Genomic DNA, 22836 nt, shown 5'->3' with positions numbered 1-22836 from the left:
AGTCTCGTGCTAATAACGTATTATAAAACAATAAAGAACAAAGAGGAAGAGTAGAGAGAATAGAGAGAGTAATTGTTATTTCTCTTTGAGGGATGATTTATAATGAAGGAAGTCTTCTATTTATAGAAAAAATTTGCTCCTAATTTCACGCTAAAAGACACATACATCAAATCCCGATAGACATCAAATTGATCTTGACATATATCATAAAAAACACCAAATTGTATTTAAATTTCTTATAATCAAATAATACAATTTTCACTATCATAAAAGAAGGGCCTGTTTGGCCATGGAAATTTTTTTCTTTTTTTTGAAATTTTTTTTCGAAGTTGGAAATTGTGGTGTTTGGCCATGAAAATTTGAAAAATAATTTCAGAAATTTTTTTTGAAAAGGGAAAACAGGTTTTTGTTGTTTTCACAATTTTTCAACTCCAATTCTAACTTTTATTATTATTACATATAACCCTAATCTTTTAAATTTTTACATAAAACTCTCCTTATAACATTACTTTTTCAATATTACGTATATAGCAGTTTTAAAGAATAAGATAATTATAATTTCAAACTTAATGCTATCCTAATTAATATATATCGTTTTTTCTCTCATATCATTATTTTTATCCCTTATTTAATTTTCTCCCTTATTTAAGACATTATTTTACTGCTAATTTATATTTATACCCATAAATATATAAAGTAATATACAAAGCATGTTATATATAAAGTTTATACCATGTATATACCATATGCACACATATATAAATATACAAAGTAATAAGAAACATACTAAGCATATTTATAATATAAATATACAAAGTATGTTATTTATGAAGTTTATACCATGTATATACCATATACACACATATATAAAAATACAAAGTATAAAGAAACATACTAAGCATATTTATATATTTATGGTATATGATATAATACACCATAAATATGCAAAGCATGTTTTACATAGAAATAATTTATTCACACACAGTAAAATCTTTCATGTATAAGAAAATTAAAGAAATAAATTAGCGGTACCCTAAAATTTAATAACAACTCATCATTTCTTATATTTTAGGAAAGAAAAATGAAGAAAATAAATTAAATAAATTCTTAAAAAAATAAATTTGTTTGAAAGATAATATTTGTTACCTAAAAAACAGCAAGCAGTGATCTGTTAATATAACATCCAAATTTAAAATTTTCAAATATGAGAAAACGGCTATTAATGTAAATATTATATATGTCATAATTGAAATTCATTAAATATGGGCATATATATGTAATTATTTGGCCAAACCCATCGATAGGCACTCAAACTTATTGCGAAAATTTACTTAAACCCCTAAACTAAGGCATGTTCCTATCAGGCCCCTAAACTTCCAAATTTTATTCCAATTGGACATTTTTTGCCTATGTGGGCACTGCGCGTGTAGTGCCATCGTGGGAAGCGCGTGAGGAGCATTTTTTTTTACTAATTTATGAATAAAAAGTTGCCAAGTGGCATTGAGGGCCCCAAAATTTTTTCAATAAAAAATTATCTTTTTTTTAAACACTAAAGCCCCCAAAAAACATTATAGGGCCCCAATTTTATTTTTTTTTTGATAAAACTGAATTTTAAAAAAATCTGTTTTTTATTTTCATCTTTTAAAAAATTTATAATTTCTTTTTAATAACTAGTTTTTTATTTTAATTTTTTAAATAATTTTATAATTATTTTTTCATTTTAAAAGTTTTATAAATTTTTTTAATAATTAATTATTTATTTTTCAAAATAATTTTTTAATAATTTATTTTATTTTTGAAAAATTTATAATTTATTTTAAATAATTAATTTTTTATTTTTATTTTTAAATAATTTTATATTTTTTTTTCATAATTTATATTCTCAATTTCATTTTTTAATTTTCATTTTAAAAAAAATTTATAATTTTTTTAATAATTTTTTTTAAAAAATATTTTTTAATAATTTATTTCATTTTTAAAAACTTTTTATAATTTTTTTAAATAATCAGTTTTTGATATTTATTTTTAAAATAATTTTATAATTATTTTTTCATAATTTGGATCCTCAGTGCCATTTATTATTTTAATTTTAAAAAATTTTATAATTATTTTTTAAATTAATTTTTTATTATTTAAATAAGTTTTAATAATTTATTTCATTTTTTTAAAAAATAATAATTTCTTTTTAATAATTAGTTTTTTATTTTTATTTTTTAAATTTATTTTTTCATAATTTGGATCCTCAATGTCATTTTTTATTTTCATTTAAAAAGTTTTATAATTTTTTAATAATTAAATTTTTATTTTTTAAATAATTTTTTAATAATTTATTTTATTTTTTAATAATTTTTATAATTTTTTTATATAATCAGATTATTATTTTTATTTTTTAAATAATTTTATAATTATTTTTTCATAATTTGGATCCTCAATGCCATTTTTTATTTTCACTTTAAAAAGTTTTATAATTTTTTTAATAATTAATTTTTTATTTTTTAAATAATTTATTTTATTTTTTATAAAATTTTATAATTTTTTTAAATAATCAGTTTTTTATTTTTATTTTTGAAATAATTTTATAAATTATTTTTCATAATCTATATCCTCAATGCCATTTTTTATTTTCATTTATTAAAATTTTTTATAATTTTTTTAATAATTAATTTTTTTTAAAAAATAATTTTTTAATAATTTATTTCTTTTTAAAATTTTTTTTATAATTTTTTAAAAATAATCAATTTTTTATTTTTATCTTTTAAATAATTTTAGAATTATTTTTTAATAATTTCCACAATGCCATTTTTATATCTTTTTTTTTTAAATATAATTAATTTTTAATAATTATTGAATCTACAATGCCGCGTGTCAGCTTCCTATTATCTCGTTTTGCCGTGTCATCGTGTGTGTGCAACACACACTTTGACCTTTTTTTGATAGGAAAAAAATGCCCAATTGAAACCAAATTCGGGGTTTAGGAGTTTAATAGGTTCAAGTCTTAGTTTAGGGGCTTAAGTGAATTTTAGGGACAAGTTTGAGGGGTTATCGATGGGTTTGACCTAATTATTTTTATAATAGTGGCTAATTGTGTTCTTTTTCCATTAGTAGGTAAATTTTATTTGCATGATTTTAATAATTTGTAAAAATTAGGGCATAAAATTATATTTAAATTTATTTTTTCAAAAATTAAATCTTTTTTCAAAAAGACATGACCAAACACAGCTTCAACTTCAATTTCAACTTCAACTTTTAACTCCAATTCTGAAAATTTTTAATTTTCATGGCCGGCTACTAATTTTCCCAAAAAAAAAAAAAAAATTCTCTATCACCAAACACCCTCTAGAGATTCACTCCATCATCCAATATTCACGGATGCTTTCACATTCAGCATTCCGTAATTTTATCCAACACGAAACCCTATGTTACTGAGTCAACTCCGCTATATACCCTCGTCTCCGACCAAACGCTTCTGTCTCTCCGATTTATTTTTCTGCCCGTTCCTCTCCCTCTCCGGCACTTTCACAGAACAACAAGAAAAAACATAAAGAAAGAAAGAAAGAAGGAAAATATGGAAGATAAATCTATTCCTTTCGAATCAAGTCACTCCGAACCAAGCACAGATAGCAATCACGGATGGCAAAAGGTGACATACGTGAAGAAGCAGAAGAAAAAGCAGCAAAAGCTGGCGGATTCAGGCAAGGTTATCGCCAATGGATCCGCCGTTCCCGGCGCTGATAATGTGTTTAAGTCGCTCGAGAAGCAGTCCGATGAACGCCGCAAGAGAATTGCCGCTCAGACGGCTGCGATGTACGCCGTTGGAGATGCTCCAGTTAGATCGGCGCTGAAACATCGGTCGGACGATGAAGATGAGGATAGCGATGCTGAAGGTGCTGTAGGTGGCGCTGAGAATGGTTTGGTGGGGGAAAAGAAGAGGGAGAAGGTAAAGAAGCTGAAGAAACTGAAAGTTACTGTCGCTGAAGCCGCTGGGAAGATCGATGCAGCTGATCTAGCTGCTTTTCTAGCTGATATAACTGTAATAGAAAATCTAGATCTATTTGCGCATCATTTTGTTTTTCGATTCCCATAAGATACGTGTTGACTTTTTCTATTTTGTTTTATAAAGGTTTCGTATGAATCTCAGCAAGAAATACAATTGATGCGATTTGCGGATTACTTTGGACGAGCATTTGCGGCAGTGACTGGTTCACAATTTCCGTGGTTGAAATTATTCAGGGAGTCCCCGATAAGTAAAATCGCAGATGTGAGTTTCATTACTTCTGACGTTCATTTTCAAATTTGAAATTTTTCTTCGGAAAAGTTGTGTTATACAAAGTAAAAGTGCTCCCTCTTTTCTCTCCACCTCTCTATATTTTGGATGTCTCCAAACGTTTGAACGTATTAATGCTAATCATATCTATGTATTACAATTTTCTCAAGCTTCTAGATTCATTTATTCATCAAATCGAACTTTTATGTTAATTTATTTTTTAGAGGAATAAACTTAGATAGTCCCTTATATCTCTTATCTATACTACTGAATATAGAACGACCCCTGTGTTTGTAAAAGTTGAATATCTTTGGCCTTAACTTTAATGATATTTTCAAAACTATCCGAAAATCCCAAAGATAATGGTAGCTGTTAAACCAAAAGAAAAGAAGCTCCAAGGGAGAAATCTTTTATCTTTGTTTCTTTTCGTACTCTGATCACATGGAATATAGGCTTGCTCAAGCTGTACATTTTTTTTGAAATTTATTTTAGAAATAAGTGTATGTATCATTTTTTAAAAGAGAGAGAAAAACTAACAGGAGGAAAGTTAAAGAAGTCTGAAATTTGCAGGCCAGAAAGAAAAGCACTTAGGAAAAAAAAAGAACAATTTTTCTGGCATCTACGTGTTATAGCCCATTCCAACCAAGAAACACATTTTTGTCTTAATTTCATGTTCAGTGCTTTCCAATTTTGAACTTGGAAAAAGACAATTTGATTAAGTAACAATGAAGTGTATTTTCCCGTAACCCCAATTTCTTGTAGCAGTAGATAAGTTCCACCAATAAATCTTTTGTGTGCCTGTTCATAACGTAACATTGAACTTACTAATGATATTTTCACTCAAATTTCATGGTTAACAAATAAACATGTGTCTGTTCTTGTATTAATTAGTTATTCAAATACTTTAATATTTATGCATCTAAGTCAAAATTATATCTGATTAATTATTTTAGCTTGTTGGATCAGTTTAATTGACAGATTACATTATGTTGAATTTAATTTTTTATAATTACATCATATCACAATAATTTTAAATCGATATATCTTTTTTTAATTATTTAAATAATTCAATAATTATATTTAACATAGTATATTTATCTTTAAATATTTTAATTATCACTCAAATAATAATTTTGTTGTTTAAGTTAATACTTAATGTAATATTTTTTTCATATAATATAATATTTTATTACTTTTTAAATTTAAATTGCATATTTATTACAAATAAATAAATAAATTATGTACATTTAGATGTTAAAAAACAAACAGTCTTAATCATTCAGTATTCAGATCTAGATACAGCATCTTAAGCATCTTAATCATTCAGGTATCCATTCAGATTCAGATGTCTTAATCTTAAAAAAAAAACAAATGCACCCTATGTTTCTAGGAGTTTTAGTTTTTAGTTTTAACAACATTGTTGATGTTAAGACTAAAGATATCCAATTTTGTTAACACAAGGAATGTTTATATTTACTAGTATCGATAAGGGACAAAAGTTACTTATACCCATAGATAAGAGGCTGACCTATTCTTCTAATACTTTTACCTCAATTTAACTTTTCAACTATTACATTAATATATTTTTTCCACGACTACTTATTAAGAGTTTTAATATCGTAAACTGCACATAGTTGTGTGGCCTAGCTGTTGATGATCTTGGAATGAGGGGCCATGCAAGACTAGTATCCCAGCATAAGCAAAAAGCTAGATCATTTATTCTGATCTACCTAAACTTTTGTGGATAGAGTTACCCATTACTCATACTTGTGGAGTATGCACGTATGGTACAATAGTCGAGGTCCCAACAAGTTAGCCTGGATACCACCGTTATTAAATGAAAATTCTAATTCAAGTCTAGTTACAGGGTGTTGTGGAAAAAATCAAGTAGAAAAATGTAACATTCAGCTCATTCTTAACATCATGTTGAATTTGCTAATTTACTGGTTATTACATTTTATTATATACTGTAAGCTTTTATTTCTTCCGTCATTGGTCCGTGAAATTTTGTCGTTAATCTTTATTGTTGTCATGGGTGCCGTATTTATGTTATGTAATCTGCTTCTGTGCTGCACTGTGTGTTTGTGTGGTATCTCGTGCCTTGAGCCGGGGGTCTATCGGAAACAGCCTTTCTACTTCATCAGAGGTAGAGGTATGGACTGCGTACATCTTACCCCCCAGACCCCACTAGGTGGGAATACACTGGGTTTGTTGTTGTTGTAATCTTTATTGTTGTCAAGTGAAGTCCATACTATCTTTCATGAAGTTTATGTCGTTCACTCATGTAGCACCAGCTAGGTGTTTAGAGCATTCCATATTCTTGATGGATCTAAATGCAGGGAACTTGGCTTATATTTATGCCAATTTTGTTGGTCATCTAGTTGTCAGTGGATGGTTTGTATCTCTCTCTTAGATCGATACTCAATACATGATGGATGATCAAATATCCCTTCCTTCTTAGATCTATTAATCTGGTTACTCTCAAGCGATGATTACTGAGCATATGATTTGTGTATGGTGTAGATATGTGATGAATCATGCATGGTTAAACTATATCTTTTTGTGTTTAGATATGCAGAGTTTTAAGTCTCTGTGCACAGATTGATAGTTGCTTTCAAATATCTAGTTGGCACCATTTGTGCCTGAAAGGGTATTAACTTGATTTACAAAAAACAGGTTCCTGTTTCACACCTTCCTGAACCAGTTTATAGAAATTCAGTGGATTGGATCAACCAACGTTCTTTCGAGGCTCTTGGATCATTTGTGTTGTGGGGACTGGACAGCATTCTTGTGGACTTAACAGTCCAACTAGCAGGTTCTAAGGGCTCCAAGAAAGGTGGTCATCAAACATCGTCAAAATCTCAGGTATCCCCAGAGGTTTTCATTCCATTATTTCGAATAACTTTGCAATTACACATATAGTCTTTTAAGTTTGTGAACGGATGAGCCCCTTAAGTGTCCCTGTATAAAAGCAGAAGCCTTCGGGCATTTGGAAGGGGATGCATCTGTTTTTATTAGTTTTCTTCCTCTGGGATTAAGAAGCGAAAGGTAAATCAAAAAAGAAAATCCTGAGAAGAAAGGGAAGGGGAAAAGATTTAATCAGGTTGGTGAGAGTAGTTGGTATGCTACATATAGTCTCAATTCACTATAATAAGGTGTAAAGTTAGGTATAGCCAAATGGTGTAAAACTAGGAGGGAAGAGAGTCAATTTACTTTGCCTTAAAATGTGGATATGGCTCTCAAGGTCATACAAATTTATTAGTGTCATACAAATTTATTAGTGTCGCAGTGAACAGAAGTCATTTGCAGGTTATCTGATTGTTATCTTTTTGATTAAGTTATTTAATTTTTCCCTAGTAAATCTTCGAGTCGTCCTTTCTTTAATGGGCTTATGTGACGTGTTCTTATTTATGTTGCGCGAACTCTTCGATTTTGCTGCCGCACCCGTCTCGACACGACACCGACGCTGGTGCGGGTGCGGGGTGTGTCTCGGATTTAGTCAAACAAATCTGGATACTTTGATCACAATTAAAAACAAATTTGGGGCGAAATTGAGAATTCGATCCTAAAGTAAAAATAAATAAATTTTCAACTAAAAATAAATAAAAATAAAGTAAATTTACACCTTAGCTTTGTCTCCTTTGTAAATTTTCCTTTTGATATATATATTAGTTACTTAAAGTTTCAGGCCAAAACAGAGGAAAAAATTCCGACCTCTCATGCCTTCTTGGAAAAACCGACAACTGTAGTTTGAGAGTAAAGAGGTCATCGAATTTTTGGGGAAGAAAGAGACATTCGTCGGACTTTTGGGGAGAAAAGAGACATTCGTCGGACTTTTGGGGAAGAAAGGGACACAGATCTCAAGATTCTTTATTACTTATCTTTCCATTAGAATTCATATTAATATAATAGTAAAATAATACTCATTAATAATAGAAATATAATAGAAATAGTAAAGTTAATACTAGTATGTCGGCAATATGTCAAGGAAAATAGTAGGCTGACAATTTTGAAAGCTGACATGCGGCTAGGGGACTCCTACTTGAAAAAGTAAAATTAATTGCAAAAGTAACTAGGAAAGGTAAAATAACGTAACTCCTAAACCTATGAATTAATGTCATAAGTTGGGGCACTTTCTTGTGTTTGTTCAAAAGTGGATTTTTAAAATATCTTTATAGCTATATTTTTATAATAGTTGAATTTTTTTAGCGGAATCCCCGCACCCGTATCCATACTCAGATTCGCACCCCCAAATCTTTAAATTTAAATTTTTACGAATCTAATTATCGGATACACACCCGTCTCGGATACCCGCACCTGAGTCCGAGCACCTTAGGTTCTTATCACTTGTCTATAGTCTTTCTCAATTGGCATTGTCACATAAGGATGAAATCGATCAGACCAAGCACTCGAGTTGTAAATGAAAGAATCACTGCAGCTATTGTTTATATTGATGGTGAATGAATATGTAGTGATGCCAAAACTAAAATGAGGTTCACAAATTAGTTGAACTTAAATAAGTCGTAGGTAAGACTAGCAACACCATACACTCACAATAGAACAGTACAATTTCTTCGGCATAATTATCGTAATCAACTCAATTGCCATAACATGATTTGTTTGCAAAATGTCTTGACATCCTGGGTTGATACTTGCGCTACAAATTACTAAATTGTAGGTCGCCATGTTTTTGGTTTTGGCAATGGTACTACGACGAAAGCCTGATGTTTTAATCACCATACTCCCGATGCTTCGGGAAAGCCCAAAGTATCAGGGACAAGACAAACTTACAGTTATTGCATGGATGATAGTCCAGGTGATGCAGAGGTGTACTGTTTATTTTAACTATTTATTTCTTCTCCGCCTTATGCTCGCTTCTTAACATCAAAACGGATATTCTGGTACAGTCCTGTCAGGGCGATCTATGTGTTGGATTGTACTTCTGGGCACATCATACCTTGCCTTTAGTTGGAGGAAAAACAGGTTCCAATCCGCAGATGAGGGACTTGATTTTGCAGGTGGTAGAAAGGTCTGTAACCTCTGATTGAACCTGTTGGTTGCACTTTCTCTGCTTTGGATAGCGGTATGAGGCGAACTAATTCCTTTTTTTTTTTTTTTTTAAATTTCAGGATTTTCTCTGCTCCAAAAGCTCGTACAATTTTAGTAAATGGGGCTGTTAGGAAGGGACAACGGCTGATGCCACCTTCATCCCTTGACCTGCTTCTACGAGTCACTTTCCCCGCTCCTTCTGCGCGAGTTAAGGTGTGATTGAGTGCTTGTCTGAATTTACTCCAATTTTTAGTGAACAGGAGAATTTTGCTCGTCTTCTAATATCTTTATTATTTCAATGTAAGGCAACTGAAAGGTTTGAGGCAGTATATCCCACTCTTAAGGAGGTTGCACTTGCTGGTTCCCCTGGAAGCAAAGCAATGAAGCTAGTTTCACAACAGATACTTCTACTAGCTGTAAAAGCAGTTGGAGGAGGTATATTTTTACTTGAACTGGTTTCTCTGAGATTTTTAGATTGGAAAGTGTCTAGTATGCAAGGATTACCGTTGGCTCTCTGCAGGCAATCCAGAACTATCTCGAGAGGCATCTAACATATTCAATTGGTGTTTGACCCAGAGCGCTGACTGTTATAAGCAGTGGGTATGAACTATCTCGCGAGGCACATTTCGCATTTTGTCAAGTCTTATGCATAGCAATTTTGCGAAATATATACTCCCTCTGTCCCAATTTATGTGATGGCAGTTTGACTCGGCATGAAGTTTTAAGAATATGGAAGCCTTTGCAATGTTTCAAAATTACCCATAAAATAAATGAAAGTTTTAAATTAGTACATCTTTATGGACTTTTTGTTAAATAAGTGGGATCCAACGTGGGTAAAATGTCTATACTCATTAAATATTTGCCAAATAAGGAAATGTATCATTCTTTTTCTATACTCATTAAATATTTGCCAAATAAGGAAATGTATCATTCTTTTTGGGACGGACTAAAATGGGAAGTATAAATTGGGACAGAGGAAGTAGGGTGTTCTTCAGATTTTCCTAATCCTGTTGTTTTGTTTTGTTTTTTAATGAATAGGACAAGATTTACCTGGATAACATAGAAGCAAGTGTTGCAGTGTTGAGAAAGCTCGCTGAGGAGTGGAAGGAGTTATCAAGGACACAGTCTTCTCTCGAGGCTTTAAAGGAGACTCTCAAGAGCTTCAGGCAAAAGGTTGTTTTTGTGTTCTGTTTGATTTTTTGGTTCCTTTTCTTGTGCTTTGGTCTGAATCCTACTCGGGGATTTCTTAGTTATAGTTTTTCTGTCCAAGCTGCATCTGTCCTTGTACGTAGTCTTCGTCCCAGCATTAGCAGAATCACGGGCCATTATATAGTGGCAAGTTGATGGCTGTTTTTTATTCCTGCATATTGGTGGGTGGGGTTTACATCTGCTTGCCATGGTAGTTGTTAGTTTTACATTTGCTCCAAACTCATACAAGTCAATGACTTTTTTTCTCACTTTTGCTTGTAGAATGAGAAATCATTAATTGGTGGAGTGGATGCTCACCGGTCACACTTCAGAGATGCAGATAAGTACTGTAAGATGTTGTTAGCGAGTCTGGCTCGTGGACGTGGGTGTCTGAAAGGAATCGGTGTTGTTCTTTTGGCTATGGCTGTGGGGGTTGCTATTGTGTCACAGAACCTGGAGGATTGGGATTGGAACAAGTTTTCAGTTTTGCTCAATGCCCCGGAGTCCTAAGTTATCTGCACTAGAAGAGTTGAACATGGAGTGTTCTTTTTTAACAATTCATGGTCTCAGCAGCAAATGAAAAATTGGTCCACAAAACTTTATTTAACTTATGAGAAACAGGTAGCTACATGAAATGTCATTGGATACTGAACCGGAAAGTGGAGAAATAGGGATACTTATTTTCAGAAAAGGACGAGTCATGTTGAATTTATTAAGTCTTGTTTTGACCCGTCTGTTAGTTTGAGTGGTCGGCATCTTAGACGTTAATTCAGTTTTCAACATCTTTCAGTTCAAGCAAATTGATCATTACTAGAATACTGATGTAATTTCAACGGGTATGATAATCCAAAAGGATTCAATCCTTGCCAAAATAATTTTTAGGTGTATTTGGACTTATTTACATTTGACAAGTTTACTGTTTATTTACATATTGGCTTTGTTGGTTAAGTGCTTATCGGGATGTCTTTGCTTTGCTGCTTTCAGAAACATGATACTTCCTCTGTCTATGTTAATTGGTTATCTTCTTAAAAATAGTTTTCTCATATTAATTGGTCACTTTATTAAATTAAGAAAACATTAATCGTAAAGTTTTCAAGAAGTTTTTTTAGGGTGAAGTAGTAAAATTATTTCTTATTTATAATTTCTTAATCTCCATTAAATTAGAATGTGTCCAATTTATATGGAAGGGAAGGAATAGTGTTTTCATCCTATTGGACTTTTGTCTCATTAAAAAAAGCCAAAATGACGCCTCTTAATTTTCCCAGAAACTGTTACAGTCGAAAAAGGTATAATTGAACTTGTGAGCGATGTTTAAAGTACACAAGAATTGAATCAATCGAAATTTGGAAACGATCAAGCAAAAAAATTGTAGATAAGAAATGAACAAATCTCAAATAATTAGATTTATGAAATTTTCTATAACAAACAAATAACAAATAATCATATTTATGAAATTGAATAATTAGTGCCTGGTAAGCTTGGTTCCAGTCGTTTCCTTGATGAAGATGAACCCAGAAAAAAATGGAATACACCAGAGATGACAATTAATATAAGCTAGAATTAAAGTATAGAACTTGAGAATAAAATTTGACGCTCCCTATCATGAAGATCTGATCCTTCTTACAAGGAAAACTTTTCTCTGACTTGAGATTTAGGAATAGTTCCTTCTTAACTCTCACTGAACGAGGGTTAAATGACATTTAATGACAAAAGAGTAACGTCCGACGTTTCTCTTGTGGTGGTTACATAACGGCTAGTTCCCTGATGACCCTTTCTCCGAGTACATGAACTTTGATCCGCTTTAGTCCAACTTTTCTTGTTTATGATAGACCGTTTCATTTACCCTCGGTGCAATGTCACAGTCCTCCACGCATTTGTATTTAATTTGTCCAAGTGTCAAATCTATTTTTACCTTGTATAAATAGCAATTGTCTGGTTAGTGTAAATGGATCTCTGTTTTTCTTTTTTTATCGGATTGCAAATTCTAATTTTCTCTGATGCTTACAAAAGAAAATAAAGTGTCTCTTTACATTATTGCTCCGGCACAAGTCATTCGCTCCCTTTTTTTAGAAACTCGTGGTTGCAGGTAGAACTATCAAAATGTGTTGGGCCCGTGAGACCGGTCCAATCGAACCCTTTAATTAAGTGGAGTTGGGCTAAGTTTTTTAGCCCATTTAAAAATGAGGCTTATAAGCCCAACTTCACTTGACCCATCGGCCTTAGAGGCCTGACCCGTCAGCCTCTAGGACATTAAAAATAACTAAAAATTACACAAATACACAACTTATGTTTTCAATATTACAAAAAATCCCAACTTCCTAAACATATTACAAAAATTTCAACATATACACAGAATGCTATGTATATGTCTACTATGTTATGTATATTAATATGGAGAGAGAGTAAAGTAATTATAAAATGGAGAGAGTGTAATTACTTTCAAAAGGATTGAAATTTATGTTATTTATACTAAAAATAATTATTAAATATTTTTAAGTTGGTCATTTATTTATTAGAAATTAGAAATTTGTTAATCTTGTCTAACTAGCTACTTATTTTTTTATTTATTCTTTGGTTGATACTAATTTTTTGAAAGTTATTAGTGTGTGTTTGAAATGGCTGGCAAGCTACTTTTAGTTGCGAACTTCAAAAAGTTGCTTGTACTCGAAATGGTTTAGTAGTTGTTTGCCTTTGCTTAACGCAATATTTTGTTCTTTAAATGCAGACTCTCTTCTGTTATAATCTTGTTGCTTTTATGTAGATACTTTGTCTATATCTATTTTTATTATCTTAACCACATTAGAATTTTTCTATGGATTTTGTGGCTAATCATCATTTCTTTGCTTATTCAATAAATGCCATGAGTTAATTCAACTAAGCGGTTTTTTAGTGTGAGATATAACAGATAAATAGTCCGAGAAGAAATGAAGAACTATTTTATCCCATGTTTGGTGTGAGGTATTAGTTAGTATCAACATTATTTATCGCACCATTTACACTATAGTAATGAGATAAATTATCCGTATACATGGTGGAATAACTAATTTTGAGATTAATTATATTGAGATAGCTCTTTCCCAACCTAATGACCCTTAAAGGTAATAATAAGATGCCTTCTAAAAACTAGTAGGAGACATATTAAAGTGAAACCATAAAAGTTGGTGATAGTCTAGTACTTACAATATTTTAGTTTATCATGTTTTAGGTTGCTTTTATTTTTTCTAAAGGGCCAACCCGTCTCAACCCGCAGCCCGCTTAGGGCTGGGTTGGGCCACTATTATAAAGGCCCTTTAGTTAAAAGGGCTAGCCCATCCTAACCCATTTAATTCTTTAGCTCGCTAGGATTGGGTTGGGCCAGCTCATTTTGACAACTTTAGTTGCAGGTGATTGTTTATCAAGGGCGGTTTATTTTTTTGAAGTGCCACAATGATGATAAAAAATTTCCATCAAACATAAAATTTGACTTTTTTGAAGTGTTGCAATGATGGTTTGAAATAGGGTGGTAAATGGATGGATTGAGCTGAATTTGGGTGGGTCAAAATGGGTTAAAGCAACAAATAGGTCATTGCCCAACTCACCTAAAATATAGATGAGCTAAGATGGGTTCGGCCAAGATAGGCTAAACAATGGGTTATAACCCGATTCGCCCAACTTAACTCATCATTGAACAAGTTACCATTCTAGTAGCAATTTAAGTTGGAATGATATTTTTAATTTTCTTTTTATATTTAGATTTATATTATTATATTATTGTTTCACATAAAAATAACATATGAAAACTAAAAAAAAATTAATAAAAGCGTTTGTATATATTTTTAAGACAAAACAATGATAAAGAATAAGATAAGAGAGGTGAAAAAAGAAAAAAAATATGATTTTTTTATAAAACAAAATTTTAAAAATTTAACTTTTTTTGAGGGGGTGGGAGGGGTAAGGGTAGGGGGTGGGCAAAGAATTTTTTTTGAAAATTGTCTAAAATACAAATTAAAAAATATTAATTGTTAGGAAGGGGCTGGAGGGTGGGTCTGGGTATGGAAGGGGGAGGGGTGGGGTAAGAAAATGTTAATTTTTTTATAAAAAAATAAATTTTAAGAATTTTTTTTAGGGGGTGAGGGTAGGGGGTCATATTTAGGGAGCTGGGGGGGAGGGAAGGGTAAAGGAATCATGTAAGAATCTATTTTTTATTAAAATCTTTTTTTTTGAGGAGGATCGGGTGTAGGGGTTGGTTGGGGTAAAAATGACTTTAATTTTTTTTAAAATTAAGTTTTTTAGGAGGGGGTGGGGGTGGGGGCTGGTAGGGGCCGGAGTATGGAGGTGGGGGTTGGGGTAGTGCGATGGTGTAAGAAAAATATATATTTCTTTATTCAAAAACTAATTTATTACTATAATTATTTCAATATAAAAAAAGAATATAATTGAAGCAACTAAAAATATTAAAAGTGAAATTATAAATAATAGGATTAAACATCTTTATGAGTCAAAGTTGAGCATTGTTATGAGCCCATTTGAGTTGATGATTTATGATGGGTTCACTTGGGCTTAGTGTAATGCCCCAAATCTGGTACCCGAAATGCTACACGGTGCTCATGACCCCGAAGGAGCACAAGCCAACCCATGACTGATATCTGTACCTGAATACTGTATAATATCATGTAAAATGCGTAAAGACTGAAACATGCCATAAGGTTCAAAGTGGATAAAACATAATATCTGAGAGTACGATATACAATATCAAAATATGAACTGAAATAAACTGTCTGAACATACTGTAGTCTGAAAAGCCTCTAACTGACTGAACTGTCTCAATAATGAGTTGATAGGACATGTACCCAACTAACTCCATCTACTGAAAGCTAAACTAAAATAATGAAATAAATAATAATATCGTCTTTAAATGATGAGGACTCACTGCTAAATCTAGCTGCTATAATTTAGAGTGCTACTGATGCTCTAGAACTCGTGCTTCTAGACCTATGGTATAAAACACCATAGCGTAAAATGTCTATACGATTGAATGTACTGGTATGCATGTGAGATAGGCTGAATGTAGAGGGTTCAAATGCATGAACAGTACTAACTGACTATATAACATGAACATGAGAATACATGCATAAATAAATGACTATAACTGAATTCGTGATGATATTGACTACTGAGTCTGAATATTGATAACATGAGTTACTAATAACTGATACTGAGTGACTGTATCTGACAGTCTAGGTTCTGATGAAACTAGCTGAGTTTCGTACTGTTCTGAGTTGACTGTATCTGACAGTCCCGAATTCTGAAAAACTATATGAGTTCTATTACTGAGACTGAGACTGAAACTGTAACTGTGGGAAGTAGTCATCTAACCGACATGCCCCAAATAAAGCAATATAGCTGAGTTGGGGTCCAATATGTAACCCCAATTGAAAGGGTGTTAATACCGCGCCACCGATAAGGACAAGCTGTGAGTAACCCTCAACTGACAGGTACTCAAATGAGAACGGTGGGAATCCTCAACTGGCAGGTAAGCCACCTCATTAACCCTCAACTGGAAGGTTACATGTCTCAACCTACGCTGGCTACGTAGTTCTGGAATGCAAGGATTGCTTCTAAGAATCACACCCTCTACTGGCAGGTGAGTTCCCATCCTTGGGTTCACTCGGTTCTAAATCCTACTCGATTAACTGAATACTACTGAGATTACTGAGCTTTCCTGAGTCACATGACTGACTGAGTTCTATTGACCATGACTTGACTGAGAGTATCGTGAAAACATGACACTGGCTCTAGGCACACAACTAAGTTGTCGGGTACAAGTACCCCCAGGACTCTATAGAAGGAAACTGACAAGGCATGACATTTTTGAATACATGACCAACATCAACAATCCACAATATAATAAGTTGGGGATTTCATGAAGCACATGGTTATCATAAACTTGTACATGGAAGGAATGCATATAATAAGTATCATAATTTCATACTCTAACATCATGAGCATTCCAACAAAAATCTACATTGCTCATCAATAGCATGGGAGTCATTTGAACATAAGGGTAAGACATGCATTTATCATATGGGTTACAATTGAGCTATAATACACAATTTCTATCCTCTTAGGCATTTTATCAAACACCTTACATGCACAACTTAGGGAATAGGTGTAATCATCAAATTATACATTATGAACTCCATTCATGGATTTCAACTTGCATGCTAACGTAGTTTCATAAAAAAACATGTAAAGATTCCAACTTGGGAATCGTACAACCTGATAAACATGGTTACAAAATAACTCACAACATAAACATCATGAATAATAATTTGAAATAGGGTTCTTGAGCTTTATAGATGAAAGAAATCCATAAATCAATACTATGCATACCTTGGATGGAAGATTCTTGAAAACAAATGGTGAAATTCTTGAAATTGGATCCTCAATTAGAAATCCTAAGCTTGTTCTTGATGGATTTGAGAGAGAAACCACTATAATTTGGGTGAAATAGGGCCGAATTACGTGTTTGTGACTTATATAGGAGTGGAAAATTAACCCTTTTGCCCTTGAGGATGTGGTCATTTAATGACTAAAAACTAGGTGCCAATGCTACAAGCGACGCAGCGTGTTGATGGTTGCGATGAGATACTCGACGCATCACATCATGATTAAGTCGAGCCTTAGAAGTTTTGGCTCTGGCAGCCTGTATAAATGTTGATCAACACGATTGGCGATGCGGCGCGCCAAGATCGCATTGGTCCACTATTTTGGGACTCCGAACATGATCTAAACATGTTCTAAAAAATCTGAAACTTGTCCGAGAACTCCTATTGACCTTCCTAATCATGAATTAATTAAAATATAGGCCATTAAAGGATAGTAAGATGGAGAGATGAGATTGCCAACTTTTGAAGGACAAAATAGGTTGAGTCTGGGAACTTGGTTAGAATTTTCTAAGTCTGGGACCCCTTGACAAACTTAAAGGACTCAATTAAGCTCAAAAGTTTTGTGGGGTCTTACAATATCTCCCTCTTGAGAACATTCATCCTCGAATGAGACTGACTGAGATAGGAGAAGAGATAAACTGACGTACATACTGAACATGGGCAACTGAAATATGATTTCATGACTGATAACTGAATACACCATACTGAGCATGCATATCTGATGCATGTGTAACTAATTCATGAATGCACGACTGAGTGTTCTGATGAACTGAGTTTCTCACAATGAGAATGCATATCTGATGCATGATTATATGGATGAACTGATACATGAATGCATGACTGAATATGCAATGGTATTTAATACCAAGTTTATGATAAAATTCTGAATATGAACTGGATACCAAGTTGTAACTGAAATCTGAACATGAAACTTAAAAGCTTAAGGAGAACTGTTACCTTGAGCTGGATCTGAGTTAGCGGAGTAGAGGTGAAGGTACTTGGTTCGCATGTATGCTTCTACTTCTCAAGTAGCTCCCTCAGTAGACTAATTCCTCCAAAGAACTTTGACTAGAGGGATTTCTTTGTTCCTCAGTCTATGAGTTTAATAGTCAAGAATTTCAACTGAAATCTTTTCATAAGAGAGGCCGATCTAAACATCTATGCTCCGAATAGGGACTATAACGTTGGGTCACCTATGCACTTCTTGAGAAAAGAGACATGGAAGACTGGATGAACTGAGGCTAGATCTGAAGGCAATTCGAGTTCATAAGCTACCTTGCCAAAGCAATTGATAATTTTGAAGGGACCGCCATATCAGGGACTGAGCTTTCCCTTCTTGCCGAACCTCTTCACTCCCTATATGGGAGAGATTTTTAGATAAACATAATCATCAATCTCGAACTTGAGATCCTTTCTACGCACATCTGCATAAGACTTCTGTCGAATCTGGGCAGCCGGAGTCTTTCTCTGATCAACGGAAATTTTTCTAAGGCACCGAATATTAAGTCAGGACCTAGGACTACGGACTTACTAACTTTGAACCAAACGATTAGAGATCTACATCTCCTACCATAGAGAGCTTCGAATGAAACCATCTGAATACTGGAATGATAGCTGTTGTTGTATGCAAACTCAATCAAAGACAAGTAGTCATCCCAACTACCCTTGAAATCAATTGCACACGTCCTTAATATATCTTCTAAAGTTTGAATGGTTCTTTCTGCTTGACCATCCATCTGAGAATGAAATGCTGTACTGAGATGAACTTGGGTACCAAGACCCTTTTGGAATGCTTTCCAAAAATAAGACGTAAATTGGGTACCTCTGTCTAAGATAATAGATAGAGGAACACCATCCAATCTAACCAACTCTCTGATGTAGATTTTAGCATAATCCTTGACCGAAAAAGAGGTATGAACTGGAAGAAAATAAGCTGATTTGGTCATCCTGTCTACAATGACCCAAACTGAATCATGCTGATGGCGAGTAAGAGGCAAACTCGTCACGAAGTCCATATTTACATCTTCCCACTTTCAAGTAGGAATATTGAACTCCTGCATGGACCCACTAGGTTTTTGATGCTATATCTTAACCTGCTGACATATAGAGCACTTAGCTACAAACTTTGCAATATCTCTCTTCATCCCACTCCACCAATAGATCTTCCATAAGTCGTGGTACATCTTAGTGGCCCAGGATGAATAGAGTAGCACGCACCATGCACTTCTACAAGAATTCGTTGCCCCAAGTCATCTACACCTAGCACATAGATACAACCCTGACAACGCAAAACACCAGCTCTCCCTTAGGAGAAAACCTTTACTTTCTGATCCTTGACTAACTCTTTCAACTTGACAAGACTGGGATCTCTATCCTGATTTTCTTTTACCTCAAAAACTAGAGATGATTCTGAATTACTTTGAACCCATATATTAGCCTCTGCTGAATCAACTAGGCGGTCACCTAGTCGGGCGAGCTGATGAACTTTCTTAGATAACTTCTTCTTACTAATCTCAACATGAGCAATACTACCCATAGGCAGCCTACTGAGAGCGTCAACCACTATATTGGCCTTGCCCGAATGATAAAGAAAACTCATGTCGTAATCTTTCAATAGCTATAACTACCTTCTCTGATAAATATTGAGATATTTTTGAGAAAATACATACTTAAGGCTCTTATGATCTGTGAACTGTAACACCCCGTGTTTTTCCTAGCTTAAAATTCATTCTTAGAATGTTAAGAGTATTTTTTAAAAAAGATTAACCTTTATTTCATATGGAATTTTCTAGATTTAGACCTTTCATTGTGTGAGAAATTGATTAAGCTTTCCATCTATATCAAATACGCCTAAATCCGACACTCGATGAAGAAGTTACAACATTTTTAGTAATGCAGTATCCCACCTGGGCACTCACCGCCTCGCGGTGGATGCAAAAATGGAAATCATCACATTCCAGTGGATCTCCGCAATATTAGCGTGTCATAGAGAGGTATAAATTACCAATATTCAATTTCTAGTGGTGCAATGCGATAGAACAGCGTTGCGCCAGAATGCAAATTCGCACTCGTCCTTTTTCAGTAGCTTAACGCGACTCAACGCATTGTGATGAAGGTGTAATTGTTGTACTCTTGATTCATAATTTGAATTCTTGTGGCATGACTTTAATACTAAGTATGTAAAGTCCTTATTAGGTGAATAATGTTCATAGAAGTCACTTAGAGCCAAGTGGAGCTAAGAACATTAGATTCGACCAAAATTTGGTATTCAATACTATAACTACTTTAAATGTGTATAATATTTTATATACATGGAACTTTCCATTCTAAGACACACCAAATTGTAGATAATTGAATTAGCTTTTCGACGATACCAATTTCGCAAAAATCTGGTACCCAAGCGAAAAGTCATAGCCATTTTAGTGTGAGGCAGTGGGCTGCCGCGATGGTAGCGCGTCGCGCTAAAGGGAAAAATTGAAATCCAGGTTACGAATTTCTACTTTAAATTAATGAGGGGCAATAGGATTTTTTCTCACCTCAACCCTGGTCGTAAAAACACGATCTAAGGCTTCAATTGGGGCATTATTTGCCTCAATTCTCCAATTTTTTTCCCTAAAAAACAACCCTAATCAATTCCCTCAAGAAACATCGATTACATCTTCTTCTCTTCAACAAAAAGATCATGAATTTAGGGTTCTTAATCCAAGAACTTCAAGAATGTTTTCAAGATCATCTCCAAAGGGTTCAAATTTCAAGATTTGACATTCAATTCATCATAGGAATCAAAGATTCAAGTTTTCTCATCTAAGATCATCAATTAAGGTATGTGGGGTTATGAAGAAGGAAAATCCTTTCGTCCTTATGCCCAAAAATATATTTTTCAGCAAGTACCTTATTATTTGAAAGTAGGGTTCATACCCAATTATAAGTATTTGATGATTATGAGTTTACAAGTGAATGAATATTGAATTGCATGCCTATTTTATATATTTATGCGCGTAATACAATTTTCCAGATTTCCAAATTGAGTTTAAGCATGATATTGAGATTCTTGATCTTATTATTTTGATATTGTTGAAGTATGTTCAAGAAGCATATTGATCCTTATGTTTTTCTATGATTTTGAATGTTTATACATGAGTTCTAAATTGGGATTTCATACCCATTATCACTATTTACAAGATTATGAGTTTTGAGAGATTTTGAAGATAAGTTTCATGTCTATTCTCATATTTTCATGCCTATGGAAATTGTTTTTAGATTTTGAGTTAAATTATTATTGAGTTCATTAACAAGAATGGTTACTATGAATTTACATGAGTTGAAGAATGGGTTATTAGGCCCTAATTTGAGTATTTATATTTCAAGAACTTGTGCTTTGAACACCCTGAGATTAGTATATTTTGAGTTGAATAAAAGTATTTGATCTTCGGATCCCAGTTGAGTTTTGGAATCTATTTTTCAGAGTTTATTTTAGATTACAAATATATATGGGTTCGGTTTTCATTATAAACCATGAGATTATTTTTTTAAAAGTGGATTTCCAGTGAGATGAGCGTAACTAATTAAAGGGAGTAGTATTTAGCACCGAGTTAGGTAAGTTACTATGATTTCATACCCCAGAACTATGTGCCACCATAGGATTGAGATTTATGGGCCCGAGGCCGACATAGTGATCACTGAGTTGAGGTTATACTCCCTGGCAAGAGTATGATGCCTCTTCCCAATGTGAGGTTTGTTCCATAAGAGAACAAAACGTTGGACTCCATGTAGCTCGCATGGTTTATGTCAGTTAATAGAACCTCACTACTAGTAAAAAGTAAATAAATAGTTTTTCAGTATTTTTCCCTACTAGTAAGATTTTCAGAGTAATTCCTAAAGTATGTTCCTTTGAGATGAGTTATTTTCCCTAAATCTTTGAAAGATTTCCTTGTTAGTAAAGATTTTTAGATACTAAGTGTAAGGGCTCACAAGTTTATTCAAATATTGTTTTACTTGAGATTTTAGTTTCAAAGTTACAGTCTTAGCTTTCAGATGCAGAGGTGAGCACTTTACCACTTAGTTTATATGTTTTGAGAAGGGAATAAAACTACAGTTTTTAGAAGCAAGTGTAATGACTCATGAGATTTATACTACATGCTTCATTATTCATAATTTTTGAGTTTTAGATTTTAGATTTCTCAAGCGATAAGAGTCATTTACATTTAGCATGCATTGTTTTATAAATGATGATTATGAGATATGTTTTTACTTATGCATTCAGCCCCATATACTCAGTACATTCTCAAAGTACTGATCCACATATACGTCTATGTGCTATATTATCTCATAATGTAGGTACAAGTTTCAGTATGCATATTCAAATTCAGACAGTTGCATATTCCAGCCTGTGATATAATGAGTCCTCCTATATTGGGGACTTCAGTTACACCTATTTATATTCTTTACTTTCTTATTCATATGTATTGATAAGCGATAGTTGGAGTAGCTTCCCAACTATTTATAGTCAGTATTAGTAGAGGCTTCATTGACTGTCAGTAAAGTTAATGTATTCAATTTTAGATTCTTTGTAAAAGAAGAGTTGTAATAGTGTGAATTCAGTTTTGTATTTATCAGATTCAGGAAAGAGTTATCTTTCACTTATTTTGTTCAAATTTATGTATCTTATTCAGTTACTCATGAGTTATGCTAGTATAAGGGTTAGCTTGGGATCACTTATGGTCCTAAGCACCGTGTGATGTCTCGGGACCTATTTTTGGGGAGTTACAAACTTGGTATTAGATCATAGAGTTCAAGTATCCTAGGGTGTCTGCGAAGCCGTGTTTATTAGAGTCTTCCAAAATAGTATGGAGACGTCTGTACTTTTCTTTGAGAGGCTTGAGAGGCTACAAGGCATTTAGGAAATGT

At 33.2% G+C, this 22836-nt stretch overlaps 1 protein-coding gene across 1 annotated transcript; it reads left to right on the top strand.

Moving 5' to 3' along the window:
• The first annotated feature begins 3277 nt into the window (after positions 1 to 3277).
• LOC107867884 lies at positions 3278 to 11386 on the top strand. Its single transcript, XM_016714356.2, has 10 exons — positions 3278 to 4030; positions 4121 to 4258; positions 6941 to 7129; positions 8943 to 9080; positions 9172 to 9293; positions 9394 to 9526; positions 9619 to 9748; positions 9834 to 9913; positions 10352 to 10486; positions 10784 to 11386. Exons 1-10 carry the CDS (start codon positions 3566 to 3568, stop codon positions 11009 to 11011), a joined length of 1758 nt encoding a protein of 585 aa, XP_016569842.1. The 5' UTR covers positions 3278 to 3565; the 3' UTR covers positions 11012 to 11386.
• Positions 11387 to 22836: the final 11450 nt, after the last annotated feature.

The sequence above is a fragment of the Capsicum annuum genome, chromosome 4, assembly GCF_002878395.1.
Source record: "Capsicum annuum cultivar UCD-10X-F1 chromosome 4, UCD10Xv1.1, whole genome shotgun sequence".
Lineage (NCBI taxonomy): Eukaryota > Viridiplantae > Streptophyta > Magnoliopsida > Solanales > Solanaceae > Capsicum > Capsicum annuum.
Note: the sequence above shows the minus strand (reverse complement) of the source record. Positions and strands in the feature narration are given on the sequence as shown.